Below are 22,539 nucleotides of genomic sequence, written 5' to 3'. Positions count from 1 at the left end.
AATTGATTTAGACAGAGAACCTCAATTAACTGAATACTGCAGTCTCAAACCAGGCGTTAGTTTTAAGGCTAGGGGAACGACATCTCTGTCCATGTTTCGCTATCCCAAGTGCAGATGTGTAATTACAATAAAAGTCATCAGGGTGCATTGGCGATCGATGAGGGTCACTGCAGCAATATCATTTACACTTTTTTTTATTAGTTATTTTATTTAGTTACATTTCAAATGTTGTCCCCCTTCCTGTTTTCCCCCTCCACAACCACCCCCCTCATCTTATCCCCTTTCCCCTTTGCCTCTATGAGAGTATCACTAACACATTTTTCAGGGTTTTTTTTTTTTTTAATTTGTGTATATGTACACTTTACCCATATGTGTACCATGTGCATGCCTGGTGTCCATGGAAATCAGAAAATGGCACTGTATTCCCGGGGACTGGAGTTTCTGTATGGTTATGAAGCACCATATGGGTGCCGAGAATGGAACCCAGGTCTTCTGTAAGAGCAACAAGCACCTTAACCCCGGGGACATTTTTCCAATTCCCAGTTATCACTTTTAAAGTTGCCAGAAGATTAACTAGCAGAATTATGTTTCATGCCATAAGACAAAAAAGTCATTTTATAGTTCATTTTCCCCTCAAAAATAAGACTTTAAACGTCACAGCAATTATACCTGATGCAAGAATATCAAAACAAATGATTCTGGCAAAATTTTGAAGAGTGTGTTGCCAGCAGAATACGTATTTGCCTCCTTTACCCTCCTGTCTGACTGCACAAAGGCGGAGAGCATGCACAACTTCTTTGTCTTTACCTGCTCGGTGGAGAAGACAGCGACCTCTGCAGGTTCACACCAGAGTTCATGTCATGATAGTATGGTTGGCTGGGAATCTCTCCGATTGGGAAGTTGACTCCAGTTCCCTGGGTTATGGGTGCTGAGAAACAATTTGTTTTAAAGAAATGGTTGTAAGTTATACTCATTGTTACCCCTGTTGAAATATAAAATCCCTATTTTTTTTTCATGGCTCTGGGAAAGAGCTCCCTTTAAGATTTGATATCCCCTGTATATTGCAGATAAGACCCAAAACCCTCAAGCCAGTTCTGGGAGTTCCAGACACTCACACTAGGTCCCTGGATACCGCTTTCCCTGGTTACAATAACCAATCTTCTTCATTCACTCCCTCATTTGATTGGTCACTACAACTGTCTATAGATGTAGGCAGAGCAGAACAAAGAATCCTTACCACGTATTACCAAATGAGTGGCTTGCACTGAACTAAATCATTGTTAACTAAATAAACATATAAGACATTCACAAATAAAGTTTATTATCCTAGATTAGTTTTAATATCAATACTAAAATAAATTTAAAAACATAGTTAGCAATGTCTGGTGTCATACGCTTATAATGCCAGCTCTAGGGAGTTTGAGGCAGGAGAATAGAGAAGTCAAGACCAGAATGGACCATGTAACAAGTCTGAGGCCAGTCTGATGTACAAAATGAGACCATGTCTCAAACAAGACAAAATAAACAAACATAAAACCACAGTGTGTATAATTTGATTTAAGTAAATCTTGAATTGTGGCAGGAATAAGTAAAGTTTATGAGTGTGAAATAAAAACCAAGGTGTTTTGCAAATACACATGCAGGCAGGTTTTACAAATGAATGTTCACTGCACCTTCATTCCATACGTTAGAGTCCCAGGATAAAAACAGACCCCTGTCTCTTATATGGAGTGTGCCTCACTTTCCAAACAACGGAATGGAAAACTAGCACATCTGATTATCTGGGGATAAAGCAGCGAGCCGTGGCAGCCCAGCATTGTGTCTTTGGCACACGTGTTAATCAGAGGTGAGCCCCTTCCTTTATTTTCTCTCCAATCCTTCTCTGGTAAAATGGAGTAGAGTTGGTAGATAGAACTGTTCAAAAATGTGCAAAAGCAGGCATAGACAAATGAACCTTCTTGCCGGAAGTTTATTCTTTAAAAGCTATTGTTTGGTGACTAAGGAGACAGTTCTGTGGGTAAAGTCCTTGTTGTACAAGCAACAGGATCTGAGACTGGATCCCCTTTATCCATAGAAAACCAAGAGTGTGCACCTGTAATTCCCATGCTGGGAGGCACTCCCTGACCAGCCAAGTTCAATGAGACAATACCTCAAAACACAAGGTGAAGGATGACAGAAGGTCCCACATGTTTGTATGTGGCCTCCACATGCATGTGTATGTGTGTAAACACACATGCGCACAAACACATGAATAAATATATATGTAAAAGAAAGGAAGGAGAGAAGGAAGGAAGGAGGAAGGGAAAGAGGGAAGGAAAGACAGGCAGGCGGGCTGCCTGAGAATCAGACAGACTAGTGCCTGTTCTATTGCAAGCAGGCATTGCAATGGATACCAAATATTCTCAGCTACATCTGCCTTCAACAAATACACAGTTTAGTGTGTAGATCAAAACACTTGAGCAAACTTAAAAATACCTGGGAAATTTAGATAACAATAAAACTTCTCCAATGGGTAACATAATCAATATATTTTATAGATTTTGTAGGGAGAAAGGAGAGTACTGACATGAATGGTGGGGGGTGGGGGGGGAGAGAGAGAGAGAGAGAGAGAGAGAGAGAGAGAGAGAAGAGGAGGAGGAGAGACAGAGACAGACAGAGACAGAGAGAGAGACAGACAGACAGAGACAGAGAGAGAAACAGAGAGAGAGAGACAGAGACAGAGAGAGACAGAGAGAGACAGACAGACAGAGACAGACAGAGACAGAGAGACTGTGGGAAAGCCCTGATAGTAGACTTTGGAGAAGGAGCAAAGCACTGAAGGAAGATTTTTCCAAGCTGATGTGGCTGTGGTAGTAAAGTCAGGACAGATACAGCATACAAAGTGCAGTGCTATGTAGCTGGTGTCAAGAGGCAGTATGCTGGGCCAGCTGAACAGTCAAGCCTTTAGTAGCTCTATTGAAAGTTTGGAGGCTTGGCTCTTCAAATCCACTCTTTGTACACACAATCTATTTACCACAGCCTCTCCTAACTGCCTTCAGATGAATGTGTAACTACAAAGGATCACTAATTTTCAAGAATTTTTTTCTTCATCCAGAACTTTTAGCACTAAGGTGTATTTCTATCAATTTGATTGGATTTTAATATCTGTTGGGCCAAGATGAACTTTAGAAGTTCTTAGGAGAGTATAAATAAAAGGCACATGTTTTACTAGAGAGAACTAATCAAGGACTACGTAGACAGAATCTCTCTGCTAAAATGCAGCATCTATACATCCAGGAAGAGGCTCAGCTCGAACACTAGAGGTTCTGCCTTTTGTTAAGTTGTTCATATTTTAATTGCTGTTTAAATTATTTGATATACTTGAACTTTTTTATAGAGAAAATATTTTTGAATTATTTAGACAGTTACAGTACTGATGTATTTTTATGGCCTGAAGTATGCCAGAGTTTTTAAAAATGTAGTTTCTTACTTCACAGTAACCACGTGCCTTAAAATGTATTTGTGTAACCATGGTCTATGTGATATGAGAAGTGGGGTATGTGTTAGAAGCAGGTATCTGACTGTCTCACAGAATGTAAACAATTTGCCTGCCTCCTAAAACAGAAATGCATGTTTCAGACCGGGGTTAGTCTCTCCTGTGGAGTCCAGGTACATGACCTGTGACAGCAATCTTTTGGTTATACCCTTACCTAATCCGTCAGATGCTAGAAGAGACAAGTTGCCTGAAGTCCTCAATATGTGTGTGCATTACTCTCTACTAAACATTTTTCTTTGTTCTGGCCACTTCAGAAATATGAGTTATTTTAGAGTGTATTGAAAAAATTGACCAGAACTTTACAGGTTGTATTATTTAGAAACATTTTTTTGTAGTGGTGTTAAGTTAGGCAAGTTTCTTTCTAATGGATATACATGGATTAATAGTCAGTACAGTTGAATAGTCATTACAGCGCACTTGGCCAGAAGCATGCTGGGTATAGTATGCAGTAAAATGGAATTAAAAAAAAAAAATCCTTTAGGGTCAGGTATGGTGATAGATGTCTTTCATCTCAGCACTCAGGAGGCAGAGGCAGATGGAGCTCTATAAACTCAGGGACAACTTGGTCTACATATTGAGTCCAGGCCAGTAATAGCTACATGGTGAGGCCCAGACCTAAAACTGAAAAACTTAGAATGCATTCTGGCAGTAAATGTGAAGTTATTGAAAAGAGAGTAGTAATAATAATAAACATGACTAAAAAACATCAAACAACACAGAGATTCCTGAGCAACACGAGAGCATTTGAGAAAAGCAAGCCTGCCAGGTCTTCCTGATTTTAATCCTCTGGAAGAGCCCAAATCAGATAGAAACATGACTCTTAGCACCTCTTCTAAACAGAGCTTTAAGAAAGCCAAAAGCTGCAAACCTTGGCTTTGACATGCCAATGTTTTTCTAGAAGCCATGCACCTTAGAACCTAGGTTTCTAAAGGTTACAGGCCAGAAGCTGTCCTTAACCAACTTTTAGAATATAGATAATATCCTTCAACAGAGTGATTGCTGAATGGAATGGCTTCATTAGCTAACATCAGCATGCACATTAGTAGGTCACATGACAGTAAAATGCTAGAGGACAGTACCAAGGGCAGGCCATGAACCAAGAAGCTGGAACCTGTAACATACAACATAGGACTTAACTTATGTGCTGAAGCTTGCCTTAACAAACCCCTATTTCATAAACAATGAAGTTCAACTGTGTAAACAAGATTATAGTGTTAATATATTAAAACAGGAGAATAGAACTTTCAAGAATCTCAGAGACATCTATTTACATATGGAGGAGAAAGTAAATGTTTGCTGAATAAATTTAACTAAAGAATGAATATGGATAATTAATGTACTAATTACAAATCAGTAATGTTTGTTATGACACATAGCTTAAAAACCTCTAAGAAATGACAGTATAAATTAAGAATAAATGAGTGAAGCATGTTAAAATTTACCTTGTTTCTAAAATGTTTTGAGGCAGTACTTTTAATTTATATTTTATGTTTGAGATTCCAATTTTTCAAAATATCATTCTGGGCTCTTGAACATTCCAAAGTGGCCCTCTTTTGATATACTTGGGACAGTGCTATCTGTAATGGGGTACTATGACAATCCTTTCTGATGGATGGCTCTACTACCCTTCTTGTAAGAAGGAACAAAATCCATTATGGAGCTTGCAAAATGGTCTAAAAGGAGGGAATGGTTTTCTAGGCTCTATAGCTTCACAGTTCAGCATCTCTGCTAAGGAACAACTCCGAATACCCACTTTCTTAGGGGGTGTCTGGAAAATAACATGTGGCCTTGAACGATGGACTAGACCATCAGAAGCCGCTCATAAAGGACACACATCCACTAGAGCTGTTGGGATATATTTAACTGTTGTCCCTGATGCTGCTCCCAAATAGATGAACCCATGACATCCATATCTACTCTGAATCCTGGCAGAAGAGACAAGGTATATAAGGTCTTGAGTGGCCATATGTGTCATTCTCTGATAAACGAGGGCTTTTGTTTGTTGATTAGTTGGTCTTTGTTTTTGTCTTGTTTTTTGTTTGTTTTATTTTTTGTTTTGATTTTTTTCTGGAAAGTTCACAAACCTAAGTTACTTGAGAAACTACTGTTCAAGAGACAGTCACCTGGGAGCTTGGAGACAAGAGTTCCTGAACAGGAGGACTCTACAGTTGCTTGGCTAGTCTTACCCCTTAGCTCACTATGCTTGGTCCTTACAGTGGGCTGTGGCCTCATCCATAAACTCTGGAGCTGATACAAATGAAAAACCAGTTTTTGTTGTTGTAGTTTGTTTGAGTTCTGTTTTGAGAAAGGGGACTGCTATATGTCCCCAGCTGGCCTAGAATTAGCGATGTAGCCCAGCTGGGTGCAAGTTTGTCCCAATCTTCCTGCCTCTGACTCTGGAGTACTGAGATTACAGAAGTGTGCACATGAGGACTGGTAATAAAGACAAACAAGGACTCTCTGGACATGTTATTGTATCATCTAAGTGACTTCAGTTCTAGACCATGATCCTTTCTATCAAAGCATGAAGTCACAACACAGCCCTCAAGGTGACCTGAACAATCTAATCAAGAACTGGATCAGGAAGAAAACAACCACCTCCTTTTATGTCATCAGTGCATTAATACTGGCACCTTGGATGTGTCTGCTCACACTAGCAAAAACTAAGCGCTGACTAATCAATAAAGCTTCTCCTTGGCTTAAGTAGCCAGCCAGGTGAGGGTACCCTAGAAAAACCCAATCCAGCTGGCGAAGAATGGTACCTCAGGTGAGACGCCTGCTGTAAACAACTGGACATTGTTTGCACTAACAATGCTTTCTATCTATATCCGAGTACAATCTGCAAAGTTAATTTCTGCATCCCTTTACACATTGCATGTGAGTGTGTATATCCTGTACATCTCCTACCCCCACCAAATTGCTATAACTGAAAAAGCACTTATCTACAGGAAACTTATGTGGGTTATCATAACAATACAGGGTACATTTAATTAATCATACTTCCTTTGATATAAATGTCCATCTATGGTCACAGAGAGAACTGAATTGAATGGATACCAATAAGATGACCAATGAGAACAGCCTGAACATTAGTGTTACACAACAGAAAGCTTTGATGAGCTGAATGGAAATATTTCTACAAAATTAGGTAATGTACTCAGTTATTTTTATTAGAAAATTTAAGACTTTTTAAATCATGAAGTTTCAAATTCAGATACTTTAAAGTAGTCAGTTTTCACACCATATGTAAGATTCAAAATATGCAGGATTTTAATGATTTCTGTACTTGTGTAGTAAGTGTAGTTTAAAAAAAAAAAAAAAAAAAGAGTTTACTTACTTCTGGATACCCTCACAAGCTCTGACACATTGAAGACTCCGGATTTTACAAAACTGTCCTCCAGGTACCCTGAGAACAAACATCAAAGGAAAACGATCAGCATACGAAGAGGGTGAAGGTGCCAATTAAGTTCTAGAATTTGCTCATCTTTAGATTAGAACAAAAGCCATGAGTGCTTATTCTAAAGACCAGATTGGAACCCGAATACAAACCAAATCTGTTTTTCAAAAAATAAGAAATATAAATAACTTAAACAACCATGGAATTTCCCATTAGCCTTCTAAATCTGTAATTGGTAGGCCCCTATTTGCCATGAAAGACACGGAGAAGGAAGGAAGGCTCGGACACACTCTGAGTGAATCTCACGCTACAACACCTGGAAAGCCAGGCAGTCTATTAAAAATGGGGGAGGGGGAAAGGAGATAGAAAAGGAAAGCCACAACCACATCACAATTAGCACCTTGTTGGAAATGCTTCAAGGATCTCAAAAGCACCATTCTTTCACAAATCCTTCCCTGATTAAAGAGCAGTGAGCTGCTGCTACCAGAATTTCCAGCCTTGTTCCAGGGCCATTCAACAGAGGATCAAAACCTTGCACCAGTCTGAATCTGTGAACCTTCAGTTTGCTTTGCCAATTTTCAATGTTTTTCCTTACTCATCCTACTACTGGATTCCCCTTCTTGGTTTTGGGTGTTTTGTTTTGTTTTGTTTTGTTTCAAGAACTAGTTGTTGCAAATGCAGTGAATCTAGGCACATAGTCCACAGAGGTCACAGACACAGTACAGGACCTTGGGGAAACCCTAACTTGCTTGGCAGCTCATCGCATGGTGTCCAGAAGTTTTACAATTCTTATTTCTATCAAGAGTACGTGATGAGAGTGGGAAGATCTTGAATAGCTTAGTTTAAACTATCCCAAGGAAAACATAAAAGTCTGAAATGTTCCCAACGGAAATATTTCTAGAACAGAACACCCAAGGGTTTCAGAATCTGTGACTAGACTGGATTTCACACACAGCTTCATAACTGACCAAGAATCAGACTCAGCACAGGGACATGACACATGGATGGAGAGTCACATGGATCCATCAAGTGAAAGGTCTGGGAGGCAAACCTTGGCTTGAGTGTGCGAGCTAAGAGATGGTGGCCAGGTGGGTAGAACTTATTTTGTTTCAAATTCCTTGTCTATAAATTAGAGATTAAAAAAACTCACCTATCTCCTAGAGTTATTATCAATACAAAGTAAGATAAAGCATTAAATGCAGGGTAGAAGAAGGCGGAGTGTAATAAAACAGTAATCCCAGTACACAGGAGGAAGAGGTAGAAGGCTCCTCAAGCTGTGACAAAGTGAGATCCCATCCCAAAACAATGATAAACACTAGTCAGATGTGAGAGCAACAGTTACCAACTTCCAGCAGAGCCACACCCTGAACACTGAACCATGCATACCAAACTCCAAACAGCATCTTAGGAGTTATATAATTTGACGTAGAAAATTTAGCCACCCAGAGCGCCAAAGCGGTGACTGCTGCACAGGCATTAGGGATATGAAGAGTCAAGCATGTGGGAGTGTGGCTTCACACTCAACCTGTTCATCCTTTTAGAAAGGCTGAGAGAAAGAGCAAAAAGGAAGTATAATGTCTCATATGATGATAAAGCCTGAAGTCTCAAACTTAATAGCTACTCGGGAAATATATGTATGTATATATATATATATATATATATATATATATATATATATATATATATATATATATATATTTCTATAAGAATAACAAAATGTCCCTAGCCGATGCACTTCTACTTTAATAAACTGCTTGAGCAATGCATTCTTCACCAAGTTCAATCTGTTTCCGAGATTACAGAGAAATGTCTGTGAAGCCAGTACTCAATAAGGTGTTAGAAGTCGTAAATGTAAAAAAGGAAGGGGGACACTGATTTCATTTGCCTAGATGGGAACAAAGATGCTTTAATGATCTAGGCCACTGTAGATTGTGTAGTTTGGGTGACTAGCTTATTAAAGATTATTTTATAGATAACAAATGCATTTAATATGTCAAGCAGAAACGCACCAGTTATTCAGCATCTCTGCAGCCAATCACCGTTCTCCTCTATAGCTTATCCTGGTTGTACGTGCTGCCTTCAACTCTCCATGTCCTGCTAAATGACATCACTCTGACAAGTTCTGCCTCCAGCCCCCATCCTCTGCTTCCTCTGACCCTTGCTGGCAAACATAACCTCCATCCTCTCTGCTCACATCACACCTACTTAGTCCTGGTTTTACACTTTACACATTCAGATTTTCCAAGATATTTGTTTCCAAGTATTAAATTCTTTGTTGGATTATCAGTTCCTTTATTTAGGGGCGTGACTAGGTTTTGTTTTTCAGCATATCTCCCTGGGCAACTGACTCATTGCCCTATATAGAGAGTAACTACTATTAATGAACCCAAGACAGTATTTTAAAATTCAGCTTTTAAAACCAGGGTCATAAATTAACAGCTTAGTAACCTTATAACAAGATAGCTATACTTGGCACAAAATCGATGGGTACTGGCTCTATCCCTCCCTTGAACTTTTTTGCTGAAAGGTTTGTTGCAGGCATGTCTGTCTATTCTGCAGCACCTAGGTCCCAAAATAACTATACATTTGCAGATACAGTGTTAAAAGGCTGGACTTTTGGGTATCATAAGAAAAGTAACACTTAAGGTCAGATTATAGTTCTGGCTCTTTGTATTTTAATGTATAACCTTTGGCATATAGTTCATATCAATAACCAAAAGATTCAAACAAGAGCCTAAAAATGCTTGTAAAATAGATGTGTGAAAGAGGACCAATTAAATGGCTAAGTAGATAAAGTCACTTGTCACCAAGCTTGACAACCTGAGTCTCATCCAGCACACACACACATACAAACACACACGAACACTCACACACACACATACACACACATGCATGTACACAAACTAATGAATAAGAGAATAAGTGTTGAATATTTCAGTATATTTACATGAATTATATCATGTGATACACGACATCTCAGAATGTAGGTATCACCTTAAGTTGATTTTGTTTTCACTGTAACTATGAGTAGTTAAGGCTCCACATGTTCTTAGTTCACACAGATTAAGACAGATGGTAAGGGGACACCCTGAGCTTAATCACAAGGGAGGTATGAACCACCTTGAGGCTAATCTTACACAGCAAGATAGACACTCAAACACAAAATGATAATTTCTCAATGATAAGGACTTGTAATCTACAAGGAAAATGAAAGCTTTTTTTATCAAAACTATGAAAAATAATGGAAATACATCAGAACCCAGATGATAAAATATAATCCATTAGGACCCACTGGGCTCTCCTTTTGCATAGCACATCGAGAGATCTGAGTGAAGGGAACATGGACAAGCAGCGGTAATCATGCCTACTGTCACTGAGCCAAAAGGCTGGTGGTAGGTGGGAAGCAGGCAACTGGTAGCTGGGTTTTGTAGTAGCATGTTATGTGTCTTTATACACAGCACAACCTTTGTGATGAACAAGAGTCATCTAAGTCAGACACAGAAAGGAATGGATGGCATAACCAAGTGCTTGCTCCAGTAGTCAAAAGATAAATGCTTGGGCAAATAACTGAGAAAGATCTTTCTCAGAGTGGGCCTAGAACCCTGCAGTAATATAGAGTCAGAGAATCAGCAAAACGCCAGGGTACTGCTGAGGCCATAAAACCTATGGTAGCCTCCAGGCTATGGAGACTAAGAGAAACACAGTTTCACATGGAATATGGTCTATTGTAAATCTCAACAGCTCATGCAAAGGCCAGATATCTTCAAGTAATTTGGAGAGATTCCGAGTGAATCCCCTTCATGAACCAAAGGAAATGTGCCCATCTTTGAGGCAGAGCAGCTGCTTAATGGTTATAGAGCAATATTACACAACAGCATAAGCCAGGAAGAAAGAACAACTCCGCCATTTGTGTGATGCTGTATTTACATACATCTATGCTCTTTAAGAAAAAAAAAAAAAAAAATTGAGTCGGGAAATAAAGAGCCCCACAAGCATCAGAGTCTCAAAGGCATTATCAAATTATATTATTTTACTTCTTTTTTATTTTTCTCTAACAAAACAATAGTAAATCACTACTCAGAAGTTAATATAGTGTTTAACCTCCTTTACAGACAATAACAGAGGGGACACAATGGCATATCTGTTAATATCTCAAATTATAATCAGCACCATTTAAATGTTAAGCAACATTTACATAGAAAATCCAAGGGAAGAATGATAACACGCATTTTTATGGTCTACTGTGTTCTATTCTTGAAATTAAAAAAAAAAAAAAAAAAAAAAAAAGCCACAGGGAAAGCAGTTATTAAATTCATGAGAGCCGTCTTCAAGTCTTTGAAGGCTGGTAATGTAGATGGTAGATTAAACTTATTCTGAATAATTCCAGGAATGGTTTCCTGGCTCCATAAACAGATTTACCATCCAATGAGCAAAGTCCTAAAAAGCAATATGAGACTGCAATGTTAATCTTAACCAGCATATGCCCAGTGACTATGCTAAAACCTTCAAGGCCACAGCTTGGCAAGGGCCATGACAGCAATGTCATCATTTTAGAGATGAGGAACTCTGTCTTCAGAGGTAGAAAGATCCCTGTTGTGTCGAAATGCTACCATTGGACATGAGAATTCCTTTGTTGGGTTAAAAATAAAAGAAGCAGCAGTAACAACACCGCCACCTTCTTACTAAAAAGCTCTCTGAAGTCCTCAGATCCCATGTTCTTCATGTTTATCCGCCCATGTTACTTTGCTCGCACAGTGCGTTCAAAGGACAGGTGTCATCTCGCCTTTGATTCCAATAGTTTGCTTCCATCGACAGAACAAGATGATGCAACTCCCCATTTATGGGAGCCAATGGGATATGGGAAAATTACCTCACACTGGCTCTCTCAGCATCACAGACCACAATTAAGGCACTGCTGCTTTTCTGGTAGAGGTGTTATGTACACAGATCTACTCTCTGCCTCACCATACTGATCTATGGTTGAAAAATCTATTGTTGAATCCAGAAATGGATCTGAGTCTCAGTCAATAGCCATGAAAACATTCTAACATCTAGAATACTTTGTCTTTCAATATAAAATGCAAGATCCCGAAGCAAAAATTGAATGATCAAGTGTTAAAAAAAAAATCTCCAGTATTTACAGACTCAGACAGTACTGGGTATATTTTTATATATTTTTAGTATTTCCTTCCAGTTCATAAAACTTTCTCCTGTGTGTCTAATACATATAATTATGTGGTTTTATAAAAATTAAAACAAAATTTATTTAAACAAATCCATATGCTAAAATTTTCCATTCGATGTCCTGTCTTTTCCTGTTCCAGAAGCATGGTTTCTATGACTACACTGCATACTTGATATGACCATTTTCTTGGTCATTCTCTTACTGTTTGACATTTTAAAATATTTCCCATCTTTAACAAATACTATAAACAGCACCACCATTAAGATCCTCGTGCACAAATCTTTGTCAGCAATTCCCATGATTCCCTTTGGCTGGAGTTCTCAGAAGCAGAATCACCAGGTCAAAGACTATGTTCTCTCCCAAAGCTCTTGCTCAAAACTATCCAGCTGCTTTCTATGAAGGTTTCTGCCCTGTTATATCCCCAGGGCAAATGGCAAGCCTGCCACCCCACCACCCTGTGAGGCACACTAGTCTTAACTGTGGCAAGTTGATCTGAGCAAGACATCACAGCAGGAATACTGTAATTTCCATTTACTTCATTAAGATAAAATTGGATTTTTTTTTTTTTTGGCAGATACATAAGTATTATTTCTTTTTCAAGAACTTTCAAAATAGAGCTTTTGGAAAAAAAATACATATAACCCAGACAAAAGCCAAACACTAAAAGTATGTAGAACAGTGGTGTAATAACAGAAAAATTTATGCTGAATATTACTTTTAAACTGTTGCATTTAAAGACATTTTTTGTGAATATTTTTCTTGTCACTTGAATAAAGCCTCACTCATCTTTATTTTCCCCACTTTAAATTTTTCTCTGATTATAATGGCTTTGGCTTATCAAACTCTTAGAAGACAACCATGGCCCCTTACACTGTTCCCTGATGCCTTACGGGACTGAAATCACCATCCATGTTCATCACGGAAGACAGTTCTTTCCATTTATTGATAAACCAGTTCCCTCTGAGTTTTCTGTGTATGCTTGGAGGAGTACTGTAGCAACTTTGTTCCTATGAAATTATCATACCAGAGTGATGGAGATGCATCACAAAAGGGACCGGAAGGCAAAACAAAGCATGGCTTGATAGAAGTTCCTAAAGGTTTAGGGGAAACTCCCTGATGAAATCATCTTCTAGTCTATGTCTGTTTCTCAGACAATACTGTGTGAAAAACTGGCTTGTTTTCTACTTGTGAGATAATTTCTATATTCAAAATTATATATGATAGAGCCCTATCTTCTCAACTGACTTGAATTTCCCATGGCAAATGCTGGGAACAGTGTTTATTAAATGGAAATCTAAATCTTTACAAAGATGCTTCTTTGAATTAAAATTTGATCTCAGTCTATAGTCAAGATTCATATCCTGTTGTGCTACTGAAAAATCAAACCCAGGTCTATGTGCATGATACAAAAGAGTATCAACAAGCTATGTCTCTACCCTGATAAGATTAATTTAGAACTAATTTTATCCTTAAATATCAATTCTGAGTAGTGACTGAATTAAGAAGTAGGAACACAAATATACAATTTTATATCGACTCCAAGAAAATCTTCACTTTTTGAAAAGAGGTATTTTATAGTAACTAACATACACTTACTTTATATAGTGTAGCACTGTGTGTGTATCTTTTCTCTTGTCTGTGGGTGTAGAAGACATATCTCCCTCTAAAGCATAGGGACTCAGTTTAGTAATGGTGGCTCCGGTCACTTACGTGACACACTAAAGCAGGTTCTCTATACTCCACATTCCTGTTCTCTGAGCACAGAGGAAATCTGTGCAAAAGCATGTCCCATGTACATGTGGCAGCCTGCGCCTCATCCCTAGAACCCACAAGAAAGGAGCTCCCAAGTCATCCTATGAGCTTATATACAAGTATGAAACACAGGTATACACACACACACACACACACACACACACACACACACTCACAGAGAGAAAGAAAGAGAAAAATAGTAATAAATATTTAATATAAAGTTAACAGAAAACAGAAGAGGAATGTGATCAAGGTATTAAAAGTAAAGAAATTGGATGTAAAAACTTGTAATAAGTACAAAGCAAAAACAGAAGGCATAAAATATGTTAATAAGTAGAAAAGTCTAAGTAATTCACAAACTCCACATGAACATAATAATACTGGAAGGGTTTAGTACAGCTCTCCCAGAAACTAACAGATCTATTAATCAGACTATATCATGCAAATGTATGCAAATTACTCTGTATTGTCATACCCATGGAGCTTTAAAACAAGTTGATCCCATCCTCAACCTCAGAGGTAACTTTAGCAAACCCTTAAGAGTGGAGGCTTCTTTAGGTCATACTGTTTCATCTTTGAGAAACAAAATTGATAACCGAAAAGAAATGAGTAATTCTTGTGAAATACTTAGGAATTAATAAACAATGGACTACAGCGAAAACAACGCAAAGAGAATCTACAAACTAGGCCAAAAGCAATGAAAAGGGAAAGAGAGCAGAAACACGCTTTACCATTCGAACATCAAATCCATATAAGGGGGGAAACAGAACTGTCGTGGAATTCTGGATGTTCTTCCTGAACTTGTTGGGAAAGAGCCAAGGGCAAGCATGAAGACAAACCCACTTGTGCATGACAGGGTCCTGGCTCAACATGAGCGCTACTGTGTGGGAACACAGATACTCCACCATCCGTGTGCCGGTGGCTTTGAGGATGTGGCTGCTAAGAATGAAGAGTGGATGATTTAAAAATAATGAAATTAAAGCCAAACTCCAAATTGCATAGAAAATGCATTTATAAAGAGAGGGGTGAGATGGCTCAGTGGTGACGTGAACTTCTGCTCTATCCATACTCTATTCTCAGTACCCACATGGTACCTCACAGACATCTGTAACTCCAGTGCCAGGGAATCCAACTCTGTCCTCAGGCACCAAACACACAGTGGTTCACAGACATGCAAACAGGCAGAATACCCATACATATAGGGTAATTTTTTTTTTTTAAGAAAAGAGAAATATTATAGTGATAAAGAAAAAGCATTTCTTGAAAAGAACAATGAAAAAAAAAAAAAAACAAACAAACCTTATTCATAAGGCTGGCTAAGAAAAAGCAAGAAAATGCACCAGTTCAGCAAGGAGATATAAACATGGAAACGGACTTGGGAGAGAATCACACATAAAACTGACCACAGCTTTGAAAGCTCAAATGAGCAATTACTTGGTAAAATAAAAGTAACCAAAATTGCAAAGGACTGGAAACCCTGAAACAGACCAATTATCCTGGTGCAGTTTCCCAACATTTGCTCAGTGCTGTAACCACCTGGGGATCTTAAAAAACAACGAAAGCTTGGATTCTAACCTCAATTATTTTGACTTAATTCCTTTGGGGTGAGACCTGGACAGGAGAGAGTGTTACACGCCCCACAAGAAATTCAGATGTGTAGTAGTTTGAGAACCACTATTTTAGCCATGAACCAAACAGCAGAAAGCAATGCCCTGGAGCATGTCAGAGCCCATGCGACTGCAGGATGGCAGGTTCTACCTTGTCCTGGGTATTAGAATCTCTGGGCGATTTGAGAGCACATCAGGATATGGCCACTCCAGACAGAACAGATAGGTGACTGAACAACCACCTTAAATAACATCAGGTCCAGATGGGTACACAGCTGGAGAGAGTTTTGATGTCACACTATACCAGGCCTGAGGAAATGGTGACAAATCCGAAGACTAATGTCTCTTATTCTTTGTTGAGACTAGCAGACTTAAATTCTTAGACACTTCACCTTTTTCATGAATCCCAAGTAAGCGGCCAATTAAAAAGCTCCAGCATACACAAGGACAACCTCGTGAGCCCTATGTAAAACTTCCTCAACTGCATATAGTTGTGCCATCCAAAGGACAAATACAGCATCACTGTTAAGGCCCATGACTGAGTACAGTCTGTTATCAGAAAACTTACCCTTTGGGTAAGGAATAAACAAACACTTATGTGACCACATCAAGGTCCTGACAATTCACTTCACGGCAAAAAGCTGCTTTACTGAATCTAAGCAAAAATGTACTGAAAGCTAACAATAAAGACTAGCAAAATCCACCAGCAAATTACTCTAAAAAGAGACAGCAAGTCTGCCACTCCTTGCTTCTTCCCCTAGCTCCCTCCTATTTTCAGTTCTTAAAAATGTAATCTGGAAATCAGCCAACTGCAAAAAGACACAGACTATATGACTTCACATATACGAGTGATACAGAACAGTTAGGCTGGTAAAGTACAACCATTGTGGGAGGGGCAGTGGGGAACTGTTTAATGGGTAGAGTTTAGCCTTGCAAACTGATGAAGTTCTCAAGAATGCATATACAATGATGTGACCACATTTATCACTACTAAATTGTATAATTGGAAATTATTAGGAGGGCATACTTTATGTTCTGTACATTTTTGCCACAACTTTAAATATGTAACTTGGAATCTATAACCACAAAATGGCTATGCTCAGAAATAAGTAATCTTTGCATTGGCATTTATGTTTATAATATTGTTTACAGTGATTATCAAGTAAAACTCACAATCAATCAGATGGCTAACTTTATACTTGTATATATAGAAACTCAACATTTTTGAGTTATCTCGACTACTTCTCTGACTTTTTGTAAAAACTGAATTATTGCCAGTCGGAATGGGTTTTCAGGAGAGAAATTATCACAAAACGTAGATAATTTTAGGGGACCACAAATAAAAATGAATTTGTTTCTGTTGCCTTTGAATGCAAAACCTTAATGCAAAAGTTTTCTTCTCATAATTTTAAATATCCCCTGACTATCTTCTAGCATTTCATTTTGAAAAACAGAAATATGCAGATAAGTTTGTATTTATCTAGGATGATCAAAAGATTTTCTGCTTCAGCTTTGAAATATAAACATTTCCACTGAATATATTTAGCTGCTGCCCTCTTTCCATGACTGTGCACAGGATACAGTTAGCTTCTCCGACCCACATAGTTAGGTCATTCTTAGCTCATACAAATTTACCTCATTTGCCTTTAATTCTTTTTTTGGGGGGGGGGGGGTGTCGAGACAGGGTTTCTCTGTATAGCCGGGCTGTCCTGGAACTCACTCTGTAGACCAGGCTGGCCTCCAACTCAGAAATCCACCTGCCTCTGCCTCCCAAGTGCTGGGATTAAAGGCATGCGCCACCACTGCCTGGCTTGCCTTTAATTCTATTTTGTTTCTACAATGCTGATTTTTCTACAAAGGTGGCATAAATGAGTTTTCTCATCTTCTACCATCCATTATTTAAATGTTCTAATCCTTTGCTTTTAAGAGCAAATAACTTGAGTTAGTTTCTGTGTCGATAGATGATCACTTTCCCCGGCTGGGTGATTGTCTGTCAGTTACAGTCTTCAACAGCATAAAAACAACTTCTTTTACTTTTTTTTTCCATCTTACAGGGTTTCATGTTTATTCAAACTATTTTTTTTTTTTTTTGGTTCATATACTATACAAATCCTTCCCTCTGAATAAACTGCTTTTCCTTTTTCCCTAGTTGCTCATATTCAAAGACACACTTTTCTAGATGGTACCAATACATTCTTTGTTTGTTTGTTTGTTTGTTTGTTTGTTTTTTTCATCAAGGGCCTATTAGTGCAGTTGTATTCATTTAACCTTATCCAGACTTTGGGTCTGGACTCGGTGCAGTATGTGGCTTCCTTTTGGCTACATAAGCAGAGTCTTTAATCTGGGCTGAGTGTAAGGCTATAGAATGAGCAGAAGTAGATCTGGAATTTTGTCTCCTCACTCAGAAACTCAGCCAAGATTACTCACTTTAACAAAATAGTAGTAATAATGATGATGATGATGCAAATAAAATTTATTGAGTGTTAATTATATACCAGGCTTTGGGCTAAGCAGATCAGGTTCTACCTCATCCTAAAAAAATCAGGTTGGCCGTTTGTTGTAATTGTTGCTGTTTTGATGACAATGAGGATGACCATGATGCTAAGGACTGCAAATACTTAAAAATTCTTAGCTCCTCAAAAGCACTAAATGCAAAGAGTTAAGAAGATTAAATAAGAAAATGTGTTAAAGTACTCCAAGTTGGTGAAGAATTACTGAGAGAAGCAATGATGCATTAGTATTCGTGGAGGTCTCCAGGAATAGCTCCCAAGATTCTAAGAGAAGGCTTGGATTCTGCTCTCTCCCTTCCTGCCACATAACGAGTCGACAATCTACCAGGTGACCGTGCTGATAATGAAGCCATACAAGAATGGATGTACAAAGGTTCGGGAAATGGCTCAGCAATTATGAGCACTGGTCTAGAGGACTTGGGTTCAACTACTAGCATTTACACATTGGTCACAATCATGTTCTAGTTCATCTTGCACAAGCAGCCAGATTTCAGAAGTGGGACTATCTCTACCCCCATGAAAGTCATCACCAGAGAATTAGATACATTCAGCAGAATCTGGAAGGTTTCTGAAGATACCAACTACTACAGGATATCGTTTGTTTGTTTCGCTCCTTCTCTGATGTTGATGTTGTCTTACCAGAATGACCTTTCTTTTGGGATCATGCAAAGTCTGGCAAGATTGTGGTACATTCTCTCTGGGTTAGTAAATAAAAGCTCAACTCGAACAAGACCTCTTGACAATTCATCTGACTGGGAGAAAAAAAAAAGTCTCTAAGTCTAGATTTTGAATCAAGAATTTTATTAGCCCCCCCCCCCCCACCACTCAATCAACTTCCTCCTGCACAGTTCTGAAGGGGGTGGGGGTGGGGAGGCAGTTTATCTACAAAGCAAAGGACTGCTATACATCCCCACAGAAATGCCTGAGCTTTCTGGCTAAGGCCAGGCACTGTGTCTGGGGATCACATTATATACTCCAGGCATATACTGTTGAGTGTATATGGTCTGATCCTCCATGTCACAAGTCTTGAGCACTGCTAAGTACTACCTCTGGCCAGGCTGGGAGACTTTAGTAAAAAGAGGCTTACAGAAGAATGTGATAACAATCCTAAGGTGTTCAGAACTTACTGATGGGAACAGATTTGTTGACAGAGACAATGTGCTAAGGTCTATTACTGTAAAGCTGAATGGAGGAGAGTCTAAAGAAGTCTTATCAAGGAGGCAGTCACAGGGGGCAGGCATTCTAGATACTAACCACGGTGGGAGAAAGCAAAGGAGAGACATGGAAAGCCTGAAGAGCTGTTTTATGATGGTCAAGAATTCCATTGAGCCTACAGTGGGGCCCTGGCAGCAGAAGGAGAAAATGGAATAATGGATTTTACACATTACAAAGAGAACGTGGACCGGCAACATACACGTCAGAGGGTTGGTTAGACCCAAGGCAAAACTATCAGCTACTGAGGTCAGGAAGTTATTATAATGACTTAGATGAACTAATTAAAGTGAAAATCTTTCCTAATAAATACACATTATAATTTAGCACCAATTATATTCTTTTGAAAAGACTTTGCTTATTTTCTTTTAATTAAGAGTAATGCCCTGAGGGTTTGGAGTCTCTGCACTTAATCATCCACCCATTCACTCATTCATTCATTCATTCATTCATTCCTACGTCTTTTCCTCTACATGCCAGGGTCTTAACATTCCTAGGTTCTTCTCCCTCTGTGAGTGCACACTGTATGTGTGTGTGTGTGGGGGGGGGTAGGCACTCCTGGATATCATCTAGGACTGTTGAGACAAAACCAGCAGAATACTTTATTGTGTCACACAAGAAAAATACTGCTCTGCCTAGAGGGTTGTTCAGTTAGGAATGTGACAACAGTCCAAATGCCAAATCTTAAAGTTAAAAATCCATGCATTAAAAACAATCTACAAAATAACCAGTAGCAGCAGCAATTTATACAAAACATCACAGCATTAACAAGTGTATTTGGTGTGTGTGTTTGTGTATGTGTGTGTGTGTCTGTGTATGTATGTGTGTTTGTCTTTGTGTGTGTATGTATGTGTCTGTGTTTGTGTGTCTATGTATGTATGTGTGTGTTTGTCTTTGTGTATGTTTGCCTTTGTGTGTGTATGTGTGTGTGTGTTTGTCTGTGTGTACATGTGTTTGTGTGTGTGTCTATGTGTGTGTGTTTGTGTCTATGTGTGTGTGTCTATGTGTGTGTTTGTGTGTATGTTCATCTGTGTTTGTGTGTGTGTTCGTCTGTGTGTGTGTGTTTAAATCTGTCGGCATGTGTGTGCTCATGAATATGAGCATGAGCACAGAGGCCATACGTCGGCCTAAGGTGTCTTCCTCTATTACTCTCTCCTGTACATTTTAAGACAAGGTTTCTCGTGGAACTTGGCTTGCAGGCTCAGGGAGCTCTGGGAATCCACCTGTCTCTACTCCTCCAGGACTAGGGTTCTAGGTGCGCGTGCACACTACTACATTCTGGTTTCACACGGGTGCCAGGGATCCAATCTCATGTCTTCATGTTTGCACAGTAGGCAGTGAACCCACTGACCCATCTCTTCAGCCCTGCATTTGATTTTATTGATAATCCAAAGGTGAAACCTAAAAGTCAGATGGGATTGCTGTCTTCTCTCTTCTGAATACTAGGGGGACATGGGTATGCCACAGGGTGTGGGGGTGGGGTGGGGGGGGACTGTGGGGACATGAGACAGTCCAAGTCCAAAGTCTATGGGGAAATACCTTTAGTGGGCTAATAATCAAAAGCACTGCCACAACAAAAGATGTATTTGACCCTATTGCTGCTTTATTAAACAAACACGAAAAAAGGATAAGATCTCTGAAACTTAGCTTATGTCAAATACCCCCCAAAATTCTTAACAACTTTGAAAAACAAAACCTTCTAAATTATGCAAGGTTCCTTGGCATTGCTAGTTAAAAGACAGCAAGACTCATATTGTCATGTACAAGTCTTTGATTAAATTATTTCATCTGGTGTCATGGGAAAAAAGAAAGGAAAAGGAAGACTCTGGTAGAGCTGCCTGGTATCTGAAAATGCACCTTAAGCCTGTCAGGTAGACAGAAATTAACACTTGGGTAATCAGAGGTAATTATGTGCCACAGTGCACTCTGCTTGTGCTATATTACAGTGCTCATCCCCCTGTCCACACCAGGGCTGCCACAGTGCCATGGGAAGGCTAGAGAGAACAGAAAGCTGCACCTCTACAGACTTCAGAGACGACAACCAGCCTAGAGAGAACCCGCTCTGTACTAGAGAACTAGCCTCACATTCCAGCTGTGGGGAGGAAAACGGTCTGCATTATGAATTCAGAGCTGTATACTGCAAAGGTAGTGCTTAGGAATACAAAGAGGGAGAAAAAAAAAAGTTAAATTTTAGACACAGGCAGTCATTGTGAAAGGAATACAAAATACTTGGCTGAAGAAACAGTCATTATGACAGTGTCCAGAGGAGTGGGTCCAGGCAAAACCTAACCTCAGTGTACTTAGGATTTTGCATGGGAATTCTGACTCTCTGTGGGAACCAAGACATTCAGCAATGAAATAAAAATATATTCCAGCAACAGCTCTTAAAATTTAACAAACTACAATCTATTGATGTCAAGTCTTCTGGGAAGTTTTCTTCCTGAACTAAGTATAGTGTAAGCTAAGTGCCTACATCAGTATATTACATTTTTATTTGGAATCTATATTGCACGGCTACTTAGTTTCAGACACTACAAGACCATAACATGGTTAAAATTAAAACAAACAAAAAAACTTGAATAACTAAGACTAGCCCCTAAAACCAACCTGCCCCCCCTCCGACCCCTCTCTCTCTGTATGGTAGAAAGACAGTATTTTCTCGTTGACCTGAGGCATACTAGGGCTAAGTGACAAGCCTCCACCTGACCTGTTCAATGACAAATTGAAATAAAAGATAATATGGGGAGAGGAAAAGACAGGCGATTCTGGGCAATGGAGAATTATGCAGTAGGGGAGCCTGCTTCCCAGGTGACCCGATCCCACTTTCTTGGACCCTCTTATATCACCCCTTCTTAAATTCATTTGATTATGCCTTCCAAGCTCACTCTAATTATAATGACACCCTCCCCTATGCTCACCCTAACTACACCCTCACTGGCCCAAGCTCTACTCCTATCATCCTCCATTGGCTCCCTCTGTTCCCCCCATTCCACACCCCCACACACACACACAGTATAGCCTGCAGGTTGTGCGTGATGAAGAATGGGGGAAAGTATTGATCCTGTATTAAAATTACACCTGAATAAAGTTTTGACCCATGAAAAAACCCTGAACTAAATTTACATTTGCCAATAACTACTTGGGACTCCATAGAGGTCCTTTCAGTTCTCCCACAGCTTGGGTAAGAAAGGGAAAGAAGTTAGACAACAATGTGTCTCTAAGGACTCACATGTGAACTTTTGATGAATAGTATTTCTATGATTATTTTATATAAGATTATAGATTAAACTAGATTACAGTAGTACAGTCATCATGAAAAAATGATGCAATAGAAGAGACCA

At 39.1% G+C, this 22,539-nt stretch overlaps 1 protein-coding gene across 7 annotated transcripts in view; it reads right to left on the bottom strand.

The window, feature by feature from the left end:
* Nfib (nuclear factor I B) overlaps positions 1-22,539 on the bottom strand; it is a 215,235-nt gene that overhangs the window by 62,533 nt on the left and 130,163 nt on the right. For all 7 annotated transcript variants that reach the window (XM_034501630.2, XM_034501631.2, XM_034501632.2 and 4 more), the window contains 2 exons: positions 6,873-6,941; positions 808-928 (listed from right to left, as the gene is read on the bottom strand). In XM_034501630.2, the coding sequence (XP_034357521.1) occupies positions 808-928; positions 6,873-6,941 (190 nt within the window). The remainder of the gene's footprint in view (positions 1-807; positions 929-6,872; positions 6,942-22,539) is intronic.

The sequence above is a fragment of the Arvicanthis niloticus genome, chromosome 5 (genome assembly GCF_011762505.2).
Source record: "Arvicanthis niloticus isolate mArvNil1 chromosome 5, mArvNil1.pat.X, whole genome shotgun sequence".
Lineage (NCBI taxonomy): Eukaryota > Metazoa > Chordata > Mammalia > Rodentia > Muridae > Arvicanthis > Arvicanthis niloticus.
Note: the sequence above shows the minus strand (reverse complement) of the source record. Positions and strands in the feature narration are given on the sequence as shown.